Source organism: Hipposideros armiger, unplaced genomic scaffold (assembly GCF_001890085.2).
Source record: "Hipposideros armiger isolate ML-2016 unplaced genomic scaffold, ASM189008v1 scaffold_298, whole genome shotgun sequence".
NCBI lineage: Eukaryota > Metazoa > Chordata > Mammalia > Chiroptera > Hipposideridae > Hipposideros > Hipposideros armiger.
In genome coordinates, this window is record NW_017731648.1 from 1,345,100 (window position 1) to 1,365,965 (window position 20,866).

Sequence of the window (20,866 nt, forward strand, 5' to 3'; positions counted from 1 at the left end):
GGGGAGGGGTCACAGGGTTTGGAACTCAATGGCTCTATAGGGGAATGGGAGCTTTCCGGGAGAGGATGGTGATAGAAGCTGCCCATGGGACCTGCGTCCTGGAGGCAGGAGAGGGCCACCTCAGGTTGGGGAGACTGAGGTTGTGTGCCAGGCCTGCTCCTTTCGCCGCAGCATGAAGTCTCCAGGGGCGGCTGGACTCATGGCATAGAAGACGTTGGCGTTGTCAGGAATCAGGAGCTCTGGCCAGGTGTGGATATAATGATGAAATCCCACACAACCTCATACTTCCTCTACAAGGGACCTAGGTGGAGGTAACCTTCTGCCATTCAACCTGGGGCTTGAACAACCTTGGGTCCCCTCAGCCACTGCTAAGCCAACCTCATCCCCCTTTCACTGAGAACCTAGGCAATTTCCCACTTGAAGCTACACAACCTCATGTCTCCTACCCACCACAGACCTGGGCAACCTCCAGCCACTTCCCCTGGAGTCTACAGAGTCTGCACTACAAGCTTGGGCAAACACAGGCCACAAATCCTAAACAACTTCCTGTCCATCCTACCCTTCCCCCACAGCCAATTCCCAGCCAAGTTCATGCTATTCTCACCATGAACTTGGATCAACTTCCAGCCCGCACAACCTGTGGCCCTCACGCTTGACACCTGAACAACATCATACTTTCCTTCCTAACGTCCAGCCTACTTCATGTCTGTCCTTTAACACATCAACCTCTTGCCTCTCCCTTGCAAAAACTGGACAATCTCCTATATTGAACGACGTCATGCTCCGCTATCCTGAACTTGAATGCCGTGTGGCCTTCTCCTCTGCCAAGTTCAGATAACTTCAGAGTCCCCATGCTGAGCCTGGACAAACTAATTTCCCCTCGAGTTGAAGCCCAGACCCCCTTCGGTCTCATCCCCCCAGGTTGAGCCTGAACAACCTCATAATCCTATAATTTAAGCCCAGACAACTTCCTGCACGCCCTCTCCTGTGTGACCCTGGACAACCTCATCTCCCCATAAATCCTAGGAAGACGTCTTTGCTGCCCTCGTTCCTCACACTGAGCCAGGACAGCCACGTGACCCATAAAACCGAGGCACAGGCATTTTATTGCCTCTTCCTCCCACCCTGTTTCATCTTACACCTACTCTGTGCCTGTACCACCTCATGGCCCTGTTAGGGCCCTCTTGACTCTTGGTCACTCAGCCACCCTTCTAGCTGCCCCCTAGCCCAGGTTCCAAGCTGTCCCTGCTCACCCCGGTCCCCAGGAAGGACTTGGAAGAGCTGGTAGTCACGGGCCCAGGGCTGAGCCACATTGTGCTTCTGCAAGGCTCTCTGCACCACGCTGGGGGCCTTGTCCTGACTCGTGAGCTGGGAAGAGAAGGTATGATGTGAGGTGTGATGGCCTGAGCCCCAAAGGCAGGGCTTCCCCCAGCTGGTCCTCAGCCCAGCCCCTCACCAGGATGCTTCGATACAGGTTCCCATGGTCATTGTCGATGCTGACGCGAATGACCCGGACCTCCAAGCCCTGCTGCCCCACAACGGGGATGGGAGGGCAGCTCAGGGTCAAGGCCAGGGGCAGCTGTAGGCAGCGGGAGTTGCAGGCTGAGGGGTGGGACAGCACCAGGCCCCTCCCATATTCAATACATGCCCCTACACACCCAGAGCCTGGGGACACACAATTAGGGTACACATACAAGCCCACATCTGTACAATCCCATCACCTATGGCTCTTCATTCCCTGTTACACAAATTTACATATGATCGATAAACACACAAACCCATATTTATACATAAGAAATCCTGTGTACACAGAATAGTGAGTACACACATATGCTCACAGTTGTTGTACACAGATACACAAGTGTATATTCATGAACAGCCCTGTACATGGTTCCGTGGATATTTTGGATATATGTGCCCACATTTCCCCTTTAGGTATGCACATTTCTGGGGACAAACATATTCTCACAAAAGTGTGATTGCACCCCGGAGTGCCCTGTGGATGAGCAGACACACGGGTCCAGGTCTGGGCACATGCCAGATGGAGAGACAATTCCTCAACTGGGGCCATGAAGATGCACATGGTCCCGTGGAGAGGTACCCCAAGTGCTGAGCCAAGCATGAGTACAATCTCCTGTGTACACCCCTGACCCCAAATCCCGTGTACACACACACATACAGCCCTGGGTGTCCACAGTCCCACATACACACATAGGCAGGCTTGGTACCTTGGTGCTGGGGCCCTGGGGCCCTGGAGAGGCCGGGGGACTTCTAGAAGGAGGGTCCCTGGTTCTAGGACTGGATGGGGGGGACCCTGGGGATAGACTGGGTGAAATGCAGAGCCTGAGGTGGGGTGGCTGCCCTGACTTCTGACCCCGCCATCTCCAGTCCCTTCAACAAGCAGGATGCTCACCTGGAGGTGGGGGATGAGGGGTCCCCAGGGCTCCCACCAGGGGATGAACCTCTCTCTCGGGACAGCTTCCTGAGGATGGGGACAGGGGCCGAGGCTGAGGGCAGGCTCTCCCAGGAGCAGCCTCCCTCATCTGTGCCCATGTCACCCCACACAGACACCCCGACACTCACGCACTGAGACGCTTGGTGAGGCTAATTCGTCGCCGTACATGTGGGGAGCTGGGGCAGGAGGCGGCCGGAGGCTCAATGACACGGGAGATGCGGTAACTGAGGGGTCAAGATGCAGATGGGGGGTGGGGGAATGGGTTGGAAGACAAGAGTTAGAATAATTTGGGAGCTGGGTTTTGGGTGTTGTGGGGAACAGCCAGGTGTTGGGTACCAAATGTCAGGGTCAGGGTAGTAAATGGGGTCACACAGCATCAGGGTCTTATTAGGAATGAGATGGATGGCTTGATTGGCAGGTCACTCAGGGACTGAGAAGTCAAATTGGGTCAAGGATAGAGTTCAAGTTCAGATAATCATTAGGTCAATGGTTAGGTTCATGGATTCAACAGAATGAAAGGAAACAACTGGGATAGCTGAGTTAGTCAAATATACATCAAAATCAAAGTCAGTTACTCAAAATTTGGGGTCAATGATTGGGCTCAGAAGGTCAGATGGGGCTCACAAATGGGGTCACAGATCAGATACGTTCAGAGGTGCGAAGAAAACCGAGGGTATGGTTGAGTTAAATAGTCAGCAGCACGTTAAAAGTCAGAAAGTCAGATGGGGTCAAAGTTTGATGTCTGAAGTCATTTGGGGCCCTCAGTTGGGCTGGAGATAATACAAGTTCACATATTGGGGGGCAGGGTTCAGGAGGGGGATATTAGGAAGATTTGGAGAGATGCATGGGGTAAGCAAATCCAGTGTGCCATCCAGGGTCAGCTGGGATGGGGTTGGCTAGGCCACAGGGCGGTCACCTCTGCTCCTCGCTGAGCTGGCGCTGGGCACACAGGGCAGCCAGGATGGGCGGGTGGCGGCTTAGGCAGTAGCTACGACAGCGCCTCTGAAGCTGCTGGATACGAGCCAGGATCTCCCACTCCTGAGGAGGTGGCTTCTGAGACCCCACCCATGCCCTGCCGCCACCTTGGTCCTCTCCCACACCCACTCCAGTCCCCACTCACCTTCCTCCTCTTCTCAAAATTGATGAGATCCCCCTGGGGGGCAAACTTTGTCTGAACTGGAGTTTCCAGGGTCAAGAATTGAGGGTCAAGGTCAAGGGTTGGGATGTCAGGAGCCCCACTAAGGGGGCTGGGGTCAGTAGTGCAGGCAGGGTCAAGGATGGGATGTCAGGAGGCCCACTGTGCTGAGGGCAAGTGGTGCTGGGGTCAAGAGTCAAGGGTCAGGAGACAGACCTCTAGCATGTCCGGCAGGGCTGTGTCCAGCATAACCAGGTCCGTGAGAAAGGTGCCAAGATAGGGGACTGGGCCTGGGGGCAGTTTCTGCAGTCCCCAAAGTCCAGTCACTCTCAGCCATCACCAACCCCATCATGTTCCCTTTCCCTCCAAGGGTCCCAGTTGTCCCCCATCTGAAACCACATCACTCACTGAAGGCAGGCTTCCTAGGGGGGTGTCCTCTTGGGGTCCCACAGTGGCCTCTTCCTGGGGGAGGGAAGGACTGAGCAGGCCTGGGGTCTCCATGACCCCTCCTTCAGGGAAGATGCCTCAATGTACACCCATTTTGCTTTCAGCAATCACAAACCAGTTGCAAAGGCCATACTCAAGAGAAATGAACAGGAGGAGGCAGGCAGGGAGCAGATAAACAACAGGCAACTGGCCCCACTGGGGATGACCAGAGGTGCAGCTCGTGGGTGTGATGGCCCCCAGGGCTGGTTCTCAACACAGGTTAGAATCCTTGTGCCAGGCCTGGAGGGAACAGGTCCCCAGGCAATCCCCTGGGAATGCCCTGAATCTTGCCTTCATGATATGCTCTGCCTGGTAATTCATTATATCATTGCTGGGGCAGTTCTCATTGCGCTGTGTGTCTCCCCTGTCTGGGGCCTGAATTCCCCCAAGGCAGGAACCGTGTCTGTCTGGTTCATGGCCAAGCCTCCTGGCACAGTGTCTGGTACACAGTAGGTGCTGAATGCAGAGCTCCTTGTTCCCTGAGATCATCCTTATGTGAGATATTCATTACTCACAAATACTGAGCGCCTACTCTGGGCCAGGCACTGTCCTGAGTGCTGGGGCGGCAGCACTGAGCAAAACAGACAAAAACCCTGGCCTGGTGAAACAGACGTTATGGAAGGAGAGAGAGCAACAGCCAAATGAACATGTAATTAAGGACATGCAGAGATAAGGACAATAAAAGTGGAGGAGGTGGAGATGCTGGGGGGCGCAGGGAGGGCATCCTGTATCTGAGGGTAGAGACCTGCAGGAGGTGAATGTGAAGAACGTTCCATGTATTCTGGACTCACTCTAAGCACCACCCCTAATTACAATTAGAACCTCAGGCTGACCTGTTGGCACACATGTTTTAGTTTTGCTTATCAAAGTCAAGTCTCTGGCACAATTTTTTTTTTCCACTCTTTGCTACGACTCTAGCCTTAAGTGACCTTTCCCCGTAACTTCTGGTATTTGTTGAATGAATAAATAAGGCCGTTACCAAGTGTGAGCTATCGTGAGGACAGCTGAGGCAGTAAAAACATGGGGCTGCCCACCTACAAGGGCAAGGTCATTCCTGAGGTTAGGGAAAGGACGCTGAACGTTAGGACAAGTAATGCCTTGTCCAGCCCCAGGTGTGCTCCCCACGCCTCTTACCTGGGAAAGAATCTCTCTGCTGCTTAGATGGTTGTTCTCATCAGAGAAAATCTGCGAAAGTTTCCTGAAAGTGGATAACGGTTCCCTGGGGACACAGGAGAGGGGTCAGGAACCAGGCTGGGCTAGTCAGAGGTGGGATGGGGTAAGGAGGAGGTCTCACCCTGGCGGCCCCCACCCATTCTTGCTCACCTGCTCACAGCACCCCAGCTGCTCTTGAGCCGATAGATAGGGTTAGACTGCAGGGCGGACAGGATGGCGCGCAGGGAGGAGAAGTTGCGCAGATCCCTGCAGCGCTGGGAAGTGGGGTGGGGGCGCTGGTCAGACCCCGAGCCTGACTCCCAGGTGTGATCTGCCTTTGATCTCATAACTTCTGACCCTAGGTCAATCCCCTGCGACTCGCCCCACGCGTGACAGGCTACCAGGACTCAGTCTCCTCCTCCAGCAGCCCCCCACCCCCCACCTGGAGCCCCAGTCCCTCCCGCAGCTGCTCCTTCAACCCCTACTTCTGACCTTGGCTTCCCGAGTCCCCACTCCTACGTCTCCCTGGGCCCGAGGCGCGCCCACAGCATCTCTTCTGGACCTAGACTCCTCCTCCCTGAACCCAAATCTCACCAGGGTTAACCTTCTATACCCCTCTCCCTTCTTGTCGCCCCCGCTCTCTGTCCTGGGCCCCCATTTCTTTCTCTTCCTCTCAGCCCCGAGGCACAAGCCCGCCACCACCCAGTCTCTTTTGGGACCCTCGCCTCCTTCTCTGGGTTTTGTTCCCTCCTCCAATCCTATCCTGTCCCATCACTCCCCATCCCATTCTATCCTCTTATCCGAAGGCCCGCCCAACGTCCCTCTCCCTCTGCCGTCCTGGGCCCAGCCAAGCACAACCCCTTCCTAGGCTTTCATTTAAGCCCCTCCCAGCCCCAACTGTCTCCACCTTCCCAGACCCCTGTCCTCGGCCTTCTGCCCGCCCCCTTCCTCTCTTCGGACCTCGGTTCCGCCTCCATGTCCCGCCCCCCGCATCTCCTCCCCTGCAACTCGCACCTGTGCGATGCGGATCCACTTCTCCAGCCGCTGCGCCCTTTGCGGGGCAGCCAGGCCGGGCGCCCCAAGCACGGAGCCCAGCACGCAACCTGTCACTTTGTTAAACTGGGTCACAGTGGCGCGCACAGTGGGGGCAGTGCCTGCGGCCCCTGGACGGTCCCGCTGCGACCACACGGAGCCCAGGCACTCCCAGGGCCGCACGCGTAAGAAGAGTTCCTGAGCGGAGGGGGGGTGGTGGTGGTGGATGGGTAGGATCTGTGCTCAACGGGACCTGCCTCCCTCCCCCACCGCACCCCTCCCGCGTCCTCACCGCATCCATCAGCGTCAACTGCTCTGCCACATCGTCTACACTGAATTCCAGAAGCTCAGGGCCTTCCAACACCAGTCCTTCTTCCTCTTCCAAGCAGCCTTCCTGGGAGTCTGGGCTGGGGGTCTGGACAGTTTCGGGAAGTCCTGAGAGAGCGTTAGAGAGGGTTAAAAACTCTCAGGTTGAATTCAGGACTGGCTGCGTGACCTTGGGCAAGTACCTTAGCGTTTCTGAGCCTCACTTTCCTCATTTGTTAAATGGAGACCTCCTTGAATGTTTTTAAGGACTTCAGAGCGACAGTAACGTTCACTGAGCACCTCGAGTGGATTAACTCGGTAACTTAGAACACTAACTAGTGAGCCAGGTACGATTACCCACCTTCTATGAGTGGGCAACAGGAACACTTTGCCCTAAGTCACACCTTCAGTAAATGGCATGGTAGGGATTTGCAATCAGGTGCTCAAAGGCCAGTGTAGAAATAGAGCTCCATAACTCTGAGCCTGTATTAGGATAAGTTCCTATGCCCTTTTCTTTTCTTGAGATGCGGTATAACTTTGTGATTAAGGGAAGGTTATTGTCAGAAAGTACCAAGTTCAGATCCAATTTGTCCAGTGCGCTTGCTGTGCAAACAGAAGCAAGCTTTTAAACCTCTCTGTGCCTTGTTTTCTTCATCGGATTAAAAAAAAATCAAACAAGATCATGCATACCACACTTCTATAAAGTACTCAAATATGACTTTAAGTAGTGGATCTCAATGGTTGTGCCCCTAGGGGACATTTTGGAAGTTGGAATCTTCCACAAAAGGGGCAGGGGGCACATGCACAGTGAAGAATTGTGCTACCCAGCCTCCAAATGTCCCTCTAAGACATTTGTGTCCTTGAAAAACCTGTTTACAGTAATCTAGCACTCAGCTACCTTGCTCATAAACACTAATTATTTTGGCTCCAGGAATGCGAGGACTGTGAAAGCCTGGACTTTGTTTTGTTTGGAAATTGCAAGTGTTGTTCACCATTTTGGAAAATGATATCGCCAAAGTCTATGCTACTGCATCTGTGTCGCCAGTGCACACTTCCCTGCATTAGTCGATGTTTATGGCTGTCACATTCACCATGATGCTCCAACAGATGAAGGCACCAGACAACTTCACTGTGTCTCCTAATGGGCATGTCCAAGCATCCATACCTCTACAAGGTATGTGCATTATTGTTGTGCAAATTGCTTTCCTTTTCTTTTCCTTTGTATTACACTTACAGCATCATATTATGATTATCTGTGTAAGTCTGCTCAATTATCTGTCTTTCATTTCAAATTAGGATAGATGACATTGCAAAATATTAGTTTTAAAAAGTAGGTATTGGGGGTAAAAATCCTAAATCTAATCAAACCTTCAGATCTTACAGCAAATATGGAGGATAGAGGAACATATTACATGTCACCATGAGAAAGCAAATAGGCAAATGCAGAAGAATGTGAAACATTGCCAAGGACAAATGACCCATTTCTCTTTCCTAATGGCATTAAACAAAAGGCAAAGAAGAACTGTCAAAGAATAAAAGAGACCTAAGAAACACAAATTAATTCCTTGAATGGATCTTTGGATTTCGAAGAAACAACTGTAAAAAAGACAATTTAGAGATAATGGGGGAATTTGGCTATGGACTGGGTATTTTTTGATATTAAATAATTACTGCTGATTTTGTTGGAAATAATTGTGGGAATGAATGATATATATATTTTAAAGTCCTTGTCAATTAGAGGTATAAACCTAAATGTTGATCTGTGAAGTGACATAATTCTGGGATTTGCTTTCAAATCATCTTCAAAAACTTTTTTGAATTGATAATTGTTGAAGATGAATAGTGATGGGTGTTTGAGTGTCTTTTATACTGTCTACTTTTGTATGTGTAGTAAAAAATTACCCCCAAATAAAAATGTTAAGGCTCCCAGAGTCTGGCATGCAGTAGGTGTTTAATAAATGTTCATTTTCTCCTCTGACCTCAACAAGAACTCATAGTTTAGAGCAGCACTTTAAATAGAGTTTTCTGCAATGGTGGCAATATTTTCTACCTGTGTTGTCTTATGTGGCTGCTGAGCACTAGAAAGGTGGCTAGTGAAACCAAGGAACTGAATTTTTATTTTTAACTTAATTAATTTAAGTTCAATTTCAATACCATTGGGGCTAGTGGCTACTGTATTGGACTATGCAGTTCCAATGACTTGGAATCAGCTGGTGAAATCTTTTTTTCTTAATTAGTTTCAGGTGTACAAAACAACATAGTGATTAGACATTTGTATATCTCACAATGTGATCACCCCAATAAGTCTATTACCCATCTGACACTGTACATAGTTATTACAGTATTATTGACTATATTCCCTATGAGGTACTTTACATCCTCATGATTATTTTTTTAAAATTATAGTTGACATTCAATATTATTTTATATTAGTTTCAGGTATACAGTGTAGTGGTTAGATCAGCTGGTGAAGTCTTGAAAGCAGAGGAAAAAAGACACCTAGTAACCAGGAGGGAAGATGGAGGGATAAAATATATATAAATGAGACTTTATCAACAGGAGAGAGAAGTGGCTGCTACTTTGTAAAGCAGAGAGAAATGTGGCCACTTTAATCTGAGGATTAAAGGATTGGGATTAGAGATATAGGCGCTTTTGTGATAGGGATCAGATGAAACACAGATGGGTGAAAGATGACACTTTATAAGCAAGATGCTCTTATTCAGTCAACAAATCATCGTTGTTCCTGCCCCTGACGATAGAGCTGGGGACAAAACCAAAGAGTGCTATGCAGAAAAATATGACAGGCTAAGAGGACACAGAGTGGGAGAATATATTCATTGGGAGGGGATCAGAGAAGGCATGTCTGAGGAGGTGACAACTGAACAAAGACAAGTTTGAAGTATGTGGATATTTTTCCCTCTCCTAAAACTTGTCTACAACAGAGGTTGGTAGATTTTTCCATAAAAGACCAGATAGTTCACTGACACCTACTACACAAGAAAATACAAGTATGGTTTCTTGTATAGATTTCATTATAAGTGGTCGATTCTAATAAATAAGCAGTGATAACAATAATGAAAATAATACTATTTGCCAAGCCCTCATTGTTTGTTTACTGGTTTACTGATTGTCTTCCCCAGGGAACTGAGAGTTCCTGTCCACTCTTATGTGCCCAGAGCCAGTGGCTAAATATCTGCTGAATGAAGAGGCAAATGAGGTAAGTACTATTATCACCTCCATTTCACAGATAAGGAAACTGAGGCTCGTTACTTATCCAAGGTCACACAGTCAGCAAATGGCAGAACTGGGATTTGAACCCCAGTCTTTGTGGCTCCTAAGGCAAGTAGTAATGGAATAATTTGTAGCCAGAAACACAGGGCATCCTGATTCGATGGTGGAGTGAGTATCTTTGTTGTTAGGATAGAGGGGGAAGGGAGGTGCTAGACAAATGTCAAAATGTTAGACAAAGGGTTATTATCCCCATTTTACAGGTGGGGAAACTGAGACTCAGACAAAGTTAAGAACCTTTTCCAAGATCTGCAGCTCCCTTAGGGAAAGGAGGCCCCTGGGGCGGGAGCAAGCAGAAAAGGCCTGCTCAGGGCTCTGTCGGTGCCGCAAACCCCTCACCTGCCCATGCTGCCGGCTGCTCCTCCTCTTCCTGCTCTTGCTCAGCCTCCTCCAGAAAATTTCCCAGCAGCTTCTCTGCCTCCAGGGCCTCAGTCCCCAATGGGGCAGCCCAGCCCAGAAAGGTGCGGACACTGCCTAGGTTTGAGTGGGCAGGAGGGTCCCAGAAGTCCTGAGGGTGGTCACGCAGCCAGGAGCCCAGCACAGACACCACAGCCCTGTCCAAAGGGGCAGGGCCTCAGAGGCCAGCAGGGAGCTCTGCAGCCCCCACCGATCTGACCTTTAATTTCTAGGACCCCCACCCCCCTATAGCTACTGGATGGGAAACCAACCTCAAGTTCTTGTTGAAGCTCAGATCTTGTCCCTCTGTCTTCTTGCTCGCTACCCTGGGAAGAGTCCCCCAAATCAGGTGAAGAAGGGGCGCTGGGAGGGCTTAGGAGGAGGGATCTGGGGTTGGGGCTTTCCCAGTTCTAAATCGGAGAGGGCCTGGGTGAGGGTCTGGGGTGGGAACACGAGGTTTCCCACGGGTACTGACCAGGGTGGCAGGGGTGGCGGTGGTGGTGGCAGGAGAAGGTCCAGCACTCGGTCAGTGGGCACAAAGGCCCGGTGGGTGGCCAGGAAGGCAGGCACGAAGCTCGGGTCCTGTTGGGGGTCTCCATACACCAACTCCCACACCAGCCGCTCCAGACGCGCCGCCCTCAGTGCTCGAAACTTGCTCGTGCGGTAATGGAGGAAGGCGTCGGCATTGGGGCTAGGGGCCTGCGAGGCGGGGAGGGCAATGGCCCAGAGAAGTATCTTCCGGAGCACCCCTTTTCCAATCACGCCCATTGCTAGCACCGCTCTCACATCTGATCCTGCCCATTCCTCTGAATCTGGCCCCCTGGATTCATTATTCTGCCCCGTTTACAAATAACCTGGACACCCTCATCCTCCCAGGCCCTGCCCTCTGTCCCCACTCACTTGTTCCCGCCCACCCCGAGGCTGCTCTCAGTTCTCCAGCTGCGCTTCACTGACCGTCCAGGTCCCTGCCCTTCGCCCCACCCGCCCTCACCTGGCCGCTTCTAAAGAAGGCCCGCCCCCCCCCAGCTCCGCCCACTAACTTGACTTACCTAGGCCCAGCCGTCCAGTTGTCCCCAGGTCCAGCTCGGGAATCTCGCCCCGACCTGGCCCCGCCTTACTCATCTACCCCACTCACCTGGTCGCCCACCTTAAGTGTCCACCTCTAAATCCTGCCCTTCCCTCAGCTCCGCCCCTCCAGTCCGCCCTAGTCTCCTTACCTCCAGGCCCCTCCACTCCGCCCCGCCCTTACCTGGTCTCCTCCCGCCCTGCCTGCCCTTCCATTCCCTTCTCACCTGGCTGTTCCGAGGCCCGTCCCCCGGGCTCAGGCGCTGACTGCGCTGCCGCCGCAGGGAGACACTGTACACTGCGCCGTTCTCGGTCTCCTCGCCCCAGTCCTGCAGCGGCGCCTGGACACGGAGAAAGGCTCAGGGTGCCGCAGGGTACCGGGTCCCAGGTCCTCCGCTCCCCTCTCCCGCGAGGACTTAGGCTGAGCCTTTCTCGCTGGAGTCAACGAGACCCGGGGTGCGGTCCCAGGCTAGGAAAATTCCCTCAGCGCCGCGGGTACCCTCCTCCCTGGTTCTGGAAGATTGAGATGGCATTTGGGGTCGTCCCTGAGTTCAGTCTCACAGAGTCTGTCTCTGGCTTCTCCCGCAGATGCGTTCAGAGACAACTCCCCCCTCATCCCTAAGAGGAACCAGCCATTTCAATGGGTCAGAGGCCCGGAGGCCCGAGGTAGGGACTCCTGGGCGAGTCCGAAGAGTCCGGTTTGCCGGGAGATAGGGTCCGAGGGACGGGGACCTAGAGTTTCTGAACCTGGGGGTCGCCAGGGATGTGGGATCCTGGGACTTACAATTCCCTTACCAGGGCGAGCTCTTTCCATGCTGTCCGCTGCATGGCCCGCGCCCGTCCAGCTCCGTGGCTGAGTGAGGCGGAAGGGCCAGCGGGCGGCGGGCAGGGGGGGACCTACGGCTCTCAGATGCCCCCAGCTAGACCCCAGCGTCCAGTCCAGGCCCCTGGGGGTGAGGTTTTGGCTCTCCCTATAGGTATGTATCAATCTGTGCCCAGAAGAAAAGCCATCTCTCTCCCAGGGGAGGGCTTTTTTGCGTCCCCAAGTGTGCAGGAGCTAGTGTGTATATATAGCTAAGTGAGGGCAGGTCTGTGTGCTCAGACGGAGAGTCCTCTGTTCTCAGCTGGAGAGGGCTGGTCCGCCCCAAGTATGGGGGTATCTCCTGTTTCTCTGGAGGGGCAGGGGGAGCACAATCTGTGTCCCAGGCTATGGGAGTAATCAATCCTCAGGTCAGAGGAGGCTGAGCCTGTGGCTCTGGGTTTGAGGGGTGCCATCTTTGGGGCGGTGCAGGGTCAAGGAGAGGCGAATACCCAGGGGGCTGGTCGGTGACCTTTATTGCGTGATTCCGAGGCCGCCTGGGGATATTTACTGTGGGAACGTCCAGAGGCCCAGCCCCATTCTCCACTCAGGGCTCCGCTGGCCCTTGTCCTGTCTATGTTCAGTCCTTGAAGGGGCCCTGAGGGCTGGAGGCTGGGCCCAGAGGGATCTGGAGCTCCGCAGTGGCCCAGAGGCGCCAGGTGGGTGTGAGGACGACTCTAGGACCTCCGTGAGCGTCTGTGCCTCCTGCTGCGGGATTCAATTAATTTCTGGGAACGGATCTTGAGCTCCGCGCGCGTCACTACGTCGTCTTCGTCTTCGGTTTCCTCTTCATCTGCGGGGTGTGTGTATGTGTGATAAGGGGCTTAAGCTCCCCCATCCCGGGGTCAGATTTCCCTGCCCAGTCTTGACCACCCACGACCACTTCCGGATGCTCCGCTTGGGCCCCCAGCCCCGCCCTTTTTCCTGCTAGTACTAACCGAAGAACTTGTCCTTGGGACGGGCAAGGGGCAGGGCGATGCGGGTGTTGTACGCGGGTAGCTTTCCCTCTAAGCTGGAGTAGAACTGTGGAAGAGGGGAGAGGGAGAGACGAGTGTGGGCGGGGCAGGGGCTACAAGGAAGTCCTGTTCCCCCTCCTTCCCACCCCATTCCAAGATATACCCTGATTCCATACTCTGCTCACTCCTCCGGTTTAGTTTTCCTCAGGCCCAGCGGCGTCATTTGTTCTTAGCGCTCACTCTGATGCCCAAGCCCCACCTCCTTGTTCCCCTCCAGGCACGCCCGTGGTCTCTGGGGTCCTGCTCCTTGGCCTCTTGAGGTTCTACCCCGGCTCCCCCAGCCCTTCCCTCTGGCCTCCCCAGACCTTCTGGACGTTCTCCTGGCTTATCAAACTTCACCCGTTGTCCCTAAGACCCATTCCCGGCCCATCGCCCTTCTCCCGGGCTCCCTCGTGTCCGCCCCAGCTCCCTCAGCCCCGCCCACTGGGATGGGCACCTCGCGGTCTGCGATGTGGCGCAGCATCTCAGGCACATTGTGGCTCTCCAGTTGCGCCTGCAGCTTCAGCAGCTTTTCCTCCACGAAGCCCAGCAGGTTCAGCAGATAGTCACTTGTCTTGGGATCCACCTCCTTCTCCACAGAGCGGCTGGCTTCCTGCGGCTGGGAACCGAGTCTGGTCAGCAGGGAGAGGGCGGGGCTTCGGGCAGGTTCCACCCGGGGCTGCAGGGGGGGGGGCCTTTTACTCCCAGGGGTCAGGTCTTCGAAGGTGAGGGGTCACCCACAGGGGTGGTGCTACTTCTGTGGGGCGGGGCCTCCGTAGTCAAGGGTCACGCCTGTGAGGGCAGAGTCTTGGAGCTCAAGACACAGAACAAGAAGTGGGGGCAGGTCTTTCTTGGGGGGGGGGTGAAGGGGTAATAACTTGAGAGAGGCCATTGCAGGATGACCTGAAGAAACGGGATTTTGCTGCAGTCAGGGCGGGGCTTCTCCTGTCTCCGGCAGTTCCAGGATTACAGTGGGATCTCTGAGGTTTTGGGTGAGGGGACAAGGTGGGACTTTTCCCTGGGGCAGCGACTTGAGGCAGGACAGGATCTCTGAAGTCTTGGGCCGCTTAAGAAGTAAGGGAGTGCCCCTGGAGACGTGGGGGTAATGACTCCCCTATACGTGGGCCTCTGACGTCCAGGACAGGGCATGGGGTGGGTTCCCTTCAGTGGGCTGCGGGGCAGGAATCCCACCTGAGAGTCTGCACCGACTCTTAAGTCCTGGGAGGTTTCAGGTGGGGCTTCCTCGGGGGCGAGGCCAGCCACTGTGACTTGGTCCAGCTTGCCGGCCAGGTGTTCAAGGCCCTCCTTCAGCGTTTGCATTGCCCTTTTGACCCGCTCCAGCTGGCTCTGGGCCTCAGCCCGCCGCTGCTCCTCCTCCTTGAGGTGCCCCTGCAACTCTTCCTGCAGCTTCTGTTCGCTGCAGGGAGCATGGAGGTCGCCATGGGAGCTCCGCGGACCTGTGGTCCCCACCCTCCTCCTCGGGCACCGGGGCCTTGCCTCACCTCACAAGAGTGGCCTCCCCGGAGTACTTGAGGTCTTCAAGCTCCCGCTGCAACCGCTGCTTCTCTTGCTTCAGCTTGAGCAGGGTCTGCTCATTTTTGCTCTTGAGCGTCTCCAGCTGCGTGAAGGTGTTGCCCTGCGCCAGGAACCGCAGTACTACAGCCTGAGAGCCACCCAGTCCCAGTCAGAGCCAAGGCCTGGGCAGGCCCGCGTGTCTCCCCTCCCCCAGGGCACTCAGCACAGGTGGCTTAAGCTGGTGGCTTCTGCACAGTGATGTTTAGGGACCCTGTGAGTTAGACTCAGGGCTGCCTCAAGGATGGACAGCCTTGGACAAAAATTTTTTGCAGGCCCTTCCATCTCTATATCAGGAATTTGAATCAGTCAAAAATCAGCGTGCTGGGCAGGGTAGCAGTGACCATAGCTGCTTTCCAAAATCAAGGTGCTGGCAACATTCTGGCTGTGAGTCTCGCCCAATCTGGTGAGGAAATACGGCCTGTGGTGGGAGCGATCTGCCCACCAGGCCAATTTCTGTAAAGGCCACTGGCCACAGTGCCCTAGATGGCCCCATAGGTCTGATTCCTGGGACTCCTCAGGGATCATCACATGGGAAGAATGGCAGGTTGGAGAGTGCCCAAAGGGGAGAAACCAGACTGGGGTCCAGGGATATCAGTGTTTCCCAGCACAGGTTCTCAGAAAATCTCGAGGAAAACAATGCAAAGCGTGGGTCCAAGGGCAATGGTTCTGCTTTCCCGGGTCTGAGGGTGTCACTGGGCAGTCCACTGTGCCCCGCACAATGTTACAGGCAATGGAGACACAGGAAAGTAGAGACAAAACTCCCAGTTCTCACAGAGCCCATATGCCAAAGAAGTCAGTGACACTGGTGCAAAGAGTGAATCGAAGGACAGGGAATGATGGCGAGTGTAGACAGCTCGCTGGGTTTTGCTGTGAGAAGCAACAGAGAATTGGAGCGGTAGCTGGAGGAGGAAGGGGGTGTCTTTTAAGAGAACAGGTTTGTGTGCTGAGGAATTGATCCAGGGTGCTGAGGGCTGTGGGCAGCACTCACGTGTGATTCGGCCACGCCAGTGGCATCCTTGACCTTGCCAAAGAGCACCTCCATCTGGTACATGCTCCAGCGCCGCCACAGCTCTTCCTCCTTGGTGCGTAGGCTATCCTGGGTTGTATCATCGGACTGCAGCAGCACATGCTCGCGCTGGGTCTGCTCCAGGTTGAGGTAAGGGCCAGGGTCACTTTGTTGATAAGGGCTTAGGGCAGAGGCTGGGAAAGGGTATCAGGATAGGGGTCAGGGAGGGGGTGGGGCCCAGTCTGGGGGCCAGGTAAGGGTCACGAGTGCCGGCCAGAGCCTTGGTCCCGGCGCCCTGGGTGCGTCACCTTGCGCTCCATGCGTTCATTCTGCTGTTTCCTCTCCTCCACGCGCTTCTTGCACTCCGATATGTAGCGCTCGCGCTTCTTGCGCTCTCGGAACATGGTCTCTTCCAGATACTGCAGCTGGTTCTGGAGGGCAAATGGGAAAACTGCAGGACTAGCTGGCATCTATTGTGGCTCAGTGCCAGAGCTGAGAGCCCAAATTCGGACAGCTGGGCCAGGCTGCAGGGTCCTGGGAGATAGATGGGAAGGGGTTGGGGACAGTTGGGGTTCAGATCCTGGGGCCAGGAGACCATGGCACCTGGGCAGGACCCCCAGGGACCAGAGGGCTGGCACCTTGGCGATGTCCCGGGCGGTGAGCGCCTCCTGTTTCACCACATGCAGTTCCTCAAGCTCGTGTTTTGTCTTTACCACCTCAGCCTCCATGGAATCCAGACGGTTCTCCAAGCAAAGGCTCTCTTCCTAGGGGAATAGGGAGCGGGGCAGGCCTGTGACTGGCCAGGCTGGCCCTCCCACTTGCCTTCCCCACCTCACCCGTCCTGGTCCCTACCTGTAGATAGGCTTTGAGCTGCAGGTATACACTGGTGATGTGTTCTGCCTCCTCTGCCTTCATGCGGGCCTTCTCCAAACGGTTCTCCAGGTTCCGCAAGGTCTAGAGGGAAGCAAGGCTGTGCTGAGTCCCCTACCCGCTCAATTCCTCCTCCCCCAGGATCAAGTGTCCCCCTTTCTCCACTCAACTCCCACCTTCTGCACCTCAGCGGCCCCACCTTAGCCACCTCCGTGTTGCTATCTTGCACCTCAGCCATCTCCAGTTCACGCAGGTTGTGCTGCAGCTGGAGCTCCTCCAGCCACTTCTGCTGCAACCCCACTTGGTGCCGCAGAGCATTGAGCTGGTTCACCTTCTCCCTCAGCTGGTGGTCCAGGTACTCCAGGGCCTGCTGGAAGGAGGGGAGCGAGAGCAGGGGCCTGAACACCCCCTAGTCCTTCCTCCCTTCCTTCTCCCATATTTTGGCTCCATCTCTCTGTCTCTTAGCAGTATCTGACCTGGCTGACCCTCCTGCAGATTTTTTCTTTGGTGACTTCCAGAAGCCTATTCCCTGGTTCCCACCCACCTCCCTGGCAGCACCTTTGTCTTTTTGCCTTTGAAGACGCACTCCCAGGCTCTTCTCTCCATTGTCCACACCCACCCTCATGGTGATCCTTTCCAGTCTCAGGGTTTTAAAGGTCACCTATACACTGAAGACACCCAAATTTAGCCTTCTCCTCAACTACAGGCTCATATATCCATATCTATACTGCCTTCCAGATGTCTCCAGAGGTACCTCAAAACCATCGTGCCCAAAATGGAGCACTTGCTCTTTCCCCAAACCTGCCCTTCTCAAATCTTCCCTATCTCAGCTCATGGCAGCTCCATCCTTCCAGGTGCTCAAGTCCAAAACCTTGATGTCATCCTCATTTTCTCTTTTTCTCTCCCACCTACATCCAATTTGTTTGCAATTCTGTGTTCTTTTTCAAAGGCTCCCCCAAAGCTCTCTTTCTTCCCATTTCCAGCACTTTCATCTTAGTGCAGCCAACACCATCTTTCACCGGGATGACCTCCTCCTTCCACTCTTGCATATCAAATGTGCACTCTTCATCATGGCCAGCAAGCCTGGTGCAAGATTCAGCCCCTGGTGACTACCTTGACCTCACCTCTTACTGAGCCCCTGTCATTCACTCCTATCCAGCCACACTGGCCACCCCCTATGTTTCCAACACTACACTTGTTCCTACCCCAGGGACACTGAATTTGCTGTTCCCTCTGCCTGGAGTGCTTTTCCCCAGATCATTTCCTGCCTGGCTCATTCTCAACACAAATACCACCTTTTAGACAGAAGGGTCTTTGCTGACCTCCATACCCCAAATCTAAAGTGTGAATCCCTGTCCCTATCCATCTCTAGGCAGTTACTCTGTTTTATTTTGTTTCTCTTGTCACTACTAGAAATTGCTTTGTTTCTGTATTTCTTATTATTAGGTTTTTATGTCTGTTTCTCCACTAAAATGTAAGGTTTTGGGAAGTAGGGACTTGGTCTGTTTTTTTCACTGCACAATCACCAACACCTAATACCACACCAGGCACATGATCAGTGTATGATAAAGATTCAATGAGTGAATAAATGAGTGGCAGCTGGCGTGGAGAAAGGATTAGAGAGGCAGGGACAGGAGGTAGGAAGTCCAGTGGGGAGGAGATTCAGGTTGCAAATGAAAGGAGATGGTTAGTGGAGTGGGGATGCACAAACCTGGCCTGTCCTGTTCTTCAGATATGGCTTCTCTGACTTCCATTCCTGAATCACTGCCTGGACCACTTTCTCATCTCCCTGCAAGCAGAGAGCCCAGTCACCACTTATCCAGGCCACATCTACCTGAGGTGGTGCCCCGCACCTGGGAATGCTGGCCGTGTCCCCTGGAACCTCTTCACCCACTTCTATACCCTCACCTGGAGCAGGTCCGTCAGCTGTAGTTGCAGCACCCTGGTCTCCTCGCGTAGCTGGTTGATGGTCTCCTGATTCTTTTTGATGTTCCACTGGGTACTCTCATAAAAGGCCTTCCGGTCACTCTCTGGGGTCATGTGAGGTAGGCAGGCACAAACAGAGCATCGTGGAGGTTGGGGAGGACTTCCCAGAGGAAGAACCCTTTTGTAATCATCAACTCAATATTATAATAATACTTCGCGTTGAGCATTTATTACGTATTGGATGCTGGACCAGAAACATTCCAGGTATCAAATACCATATGCCAATAGGTACACATCCATATCCATATCATACCCATTTTATAGATGAGAAGACTGAGGCTCAGGCTTATTAGATTGTCCAAGGTCACAGCAGTCTGACTCCTGAGCCCATATCTTCAACCACTAAGCAAGATTGCCTCCTAGGGCCGGCCAAGTGGCTCAGTTGGTTAATAACATGAGCTCCGAGCAACAATTTCACTGGTTCGATTCCCACATGGGCCAGTGAGCTGCGCCCGAGCTGAACTGCTGCTGAGCTGCCAACAGGTGGCCGGATGGCTCAGCTGGTGAGAGCACATGCTCCTAACAACAAGGTTGCTGGTTTTAATCTCCAATGGGATGGTAGGCTATGCCCATCCACAACTAAGATTGAACACGGCACCTCGAGCTGAACGGCTGCAAGCTGCCGATGGGTGGCCGGATGGCAACTGGACTTGGAGCTGAGCTAGCTGTGCCCTCCACAATTAACACTGAAGGACAACAACTTGCCTGTTCCCCTTCCCCAATTCCCCAGTAAAATCTTAAAAAAAAAAAAAGATTGCCTTTTAATAATAAAACAATAAAAATAATGGTTTATACCAGTATTTCCTAACCTTGGCATGATGGACATTTGGGACATTTGGGACGGACAATTATTTCCTCTGGTGAGCAGTCCTGTGCATTGTCTGACGCTGAGCAGCATCTGTGGCCTCCACCCTCTATGATGCCAGTAGCACCGTCCCCCAATAATATGACAGCCAAAAATGTCTCCAGACATTGCCAAATGTCCCCTGGGGAGCAAAATGGCCCTCTTCCATTGAGAACCACTAGTTTGCACTTTGTAATGCATTACTATGTGCCAGACACTGCTCTAAGCATTTAACACATTTCAACTACCTATAGGGTTGTACTGTTATCCCCATTTTACAGATGGAGAAACAGAGCAATTAGATTACTCTTAGTTCCCCAAGGTCAAACAATTAGTATATACAGAGCCAGGCTTTGAACCCAGAAAATCTGGCTCTGAAACCTATATTCTTCATCACACCATGCATAACAGAAGAGTTGATATTACATAAAAGTATGAAATACAGTCCAGTTGGCTCTGAGCCCTGGAAAAGTTTTATGAGATGAGGAAAACCATGAACAAGTATGATTTTTTGCATCCAGAAACTGGCCACCTGGATGAATACTGGTGAAACATCCTTGTCACACCATGCCTAGCCAGAGGGCTGGGTGGACATTGTTGACTCCTGACCCTTCTATGCCCTTTGGAGCCATCTTACCTAAGAGTTGTATCTTCCTTTGTAACTCAGCCACCTGCGTGTGCACAGCAGACCTCCCCCGGCTGGCAGAGCCGGGTCCCTTCTTGGAATGGAGTGAGGGCCAGGCATGTGCCGTGCCCTTGCCTCTAGGCTGGCCGCGCTTGGCCTGAGACTGACGGCCCTTGGTCTTGGAAGAGGCCGAAATCTGGTCCTGAGAAGCCAGGGCGTTGGTGGAGGCCGCCCTGCACAGGGGAGACGTCATGACTGGGTTGGGGCCAAAGACACCTGAGGTTTAGGTGGGCGAGTAGAAATCGCTCGGTCCGGGATCTCTCAGCTCGGGTTCCTCCGGCAATGGAAATGCACTTTCCGACCGCTTGGCGGGGCCTCGCAGCATCTCCCGGTTGCTAGGTAACCTCCTCCCCTCCTCCTTCCAGCGCTCCCATGGAAACCGCCCGCGTTATGCACCACTGCTCTCATTGGCTGATGCTGCATGGAGGGGCGGTCCCAACAGAGGACAGGGCGGAGTCGCGGAGCAGAATGTTGGGGTAGGTCTAGTTCGGCGTCACGTGCTCATCCCATGTCCTCTTCTCCCTCAACCCCGCCCGGGATTCGCGGGCATTTTTCAGGAACTTTCTTTTGCGACTGCATACCTGCCACTCCCAAGATGGAGGCGCCTTGCGCCGCCATTAAGCGCGAACCTTCAGAACTATCTCTTCTAAGGCTTCACAGTCCTATCCAAGATGGCTGTCTAGGTTCCGGCAGCCTCACTTGTCACTCCCAACATGGCGTCGTTGAACCTC

At 53.5% G+C, this 20,866-nt stretch overlaps 2 protein-coding genes across 5 annotated transcripts; both read right to left on the bottom strand.

Annotated features, from left to right (window-relative positions):
- Positions 1-18: 18 nt before the first annotated feature.
- RGL3 (ral guanine nucleotide dissociation stimulator like 3) lies at positions 19-12,204 on the bottom strand. 3 transcript variants are annotated; one of them, XM_019659325.1, is made up of 19 exons: positions 12,111-12,204; positions 11,543-11,656; positions 10,726-10,949; positions 10,523-10,576; positions 10,194-10,408; positions 6,553-6,695; positions 6,243-6,458; positions 5,400-5,503; positions 5,211-5,295; positions 3,999-4,052; positions 3,807-3,893; positions 3,576-3,608; positions 3,372-3,493; positions 2,584-2,679; positions 2,414-2,482; positions 2,229-2,325; positions 1,457-1,579; positions 1,254-1,368; positions 19-239 (listed from the first exon to the last, which is right to left on the bottom strand). In XM_019659325.1, exons 1-19 carry the CDS (start codon positions 12,141-12,143, stop codon positions 121-123), a joined length of 2,103 nt encoding a protein of 700 aa, XP_019514870.1. In that variant the 5' UTR covers positions 12,144-12,204; the 3' UTR covers positions 19-120. The 3 variants fall into 3 exon arrangements, with proteins under 3 accessions (XP_019514870.1, XP_019514868.1, XP_019514869.1); XM_019659323.1 differs by having other exon boundaries at positions 2,229-2,343; XM_019659324.1 differs by lacking the exons at positions 11,543-11,656; positions 12,111-12,204 and having other exon boundaries at positions 2,229-2,343; positions 10,523-10,571; positions 10,726-10,934.
- ODAD3 (outer dynein arm docking complex subunit 3) lies at positions 11,597-20,761 on the bottom strand. Of its 2 annotated transcripts, XR_002125880.1 has the most exons (14): positions 20,088-20,761; positions 18,529-18,650; positions 18,332-18,409; positions 16,820-16,990; positions 16,603-16,704; positions 16,389-16,514; positions 16,059-16,181; positions 15,733-15,885; positions 14,672-14,832; positions 14,361-14,586; positions 13,627-13,788; positions 13,113-13,197; positions 12,686-12,967; positions 11,597-11,656 (listed from the first exon to the last, which is right to left on the bottom strand). XR_002125880.1 is itself a non-coding variant. In XM_019659326.1 (13 exons), exons 1-13 carry the CDS (start codon positions 20,326-20,328, stop codon positions 12,852-12,854), a joined length of 1,866 nt encoding a protein of 621 aa, XP_019514871.1. In that variant the 5' UTR covers positions 20,329-20,761; the 3' UTR covers positions 12,211-12,851. The 2 variants fall into 2 exon arrangements, 1 of the variants encoding a protein (XP_019514871.1); XM_019659326.1 differs by lacking the exon at positions 11,597-11,656 and having other exon boundaries at positions 12,211-12,967.
- Positions 20,762-20,866: the final 105 nt, after the last annotated feature.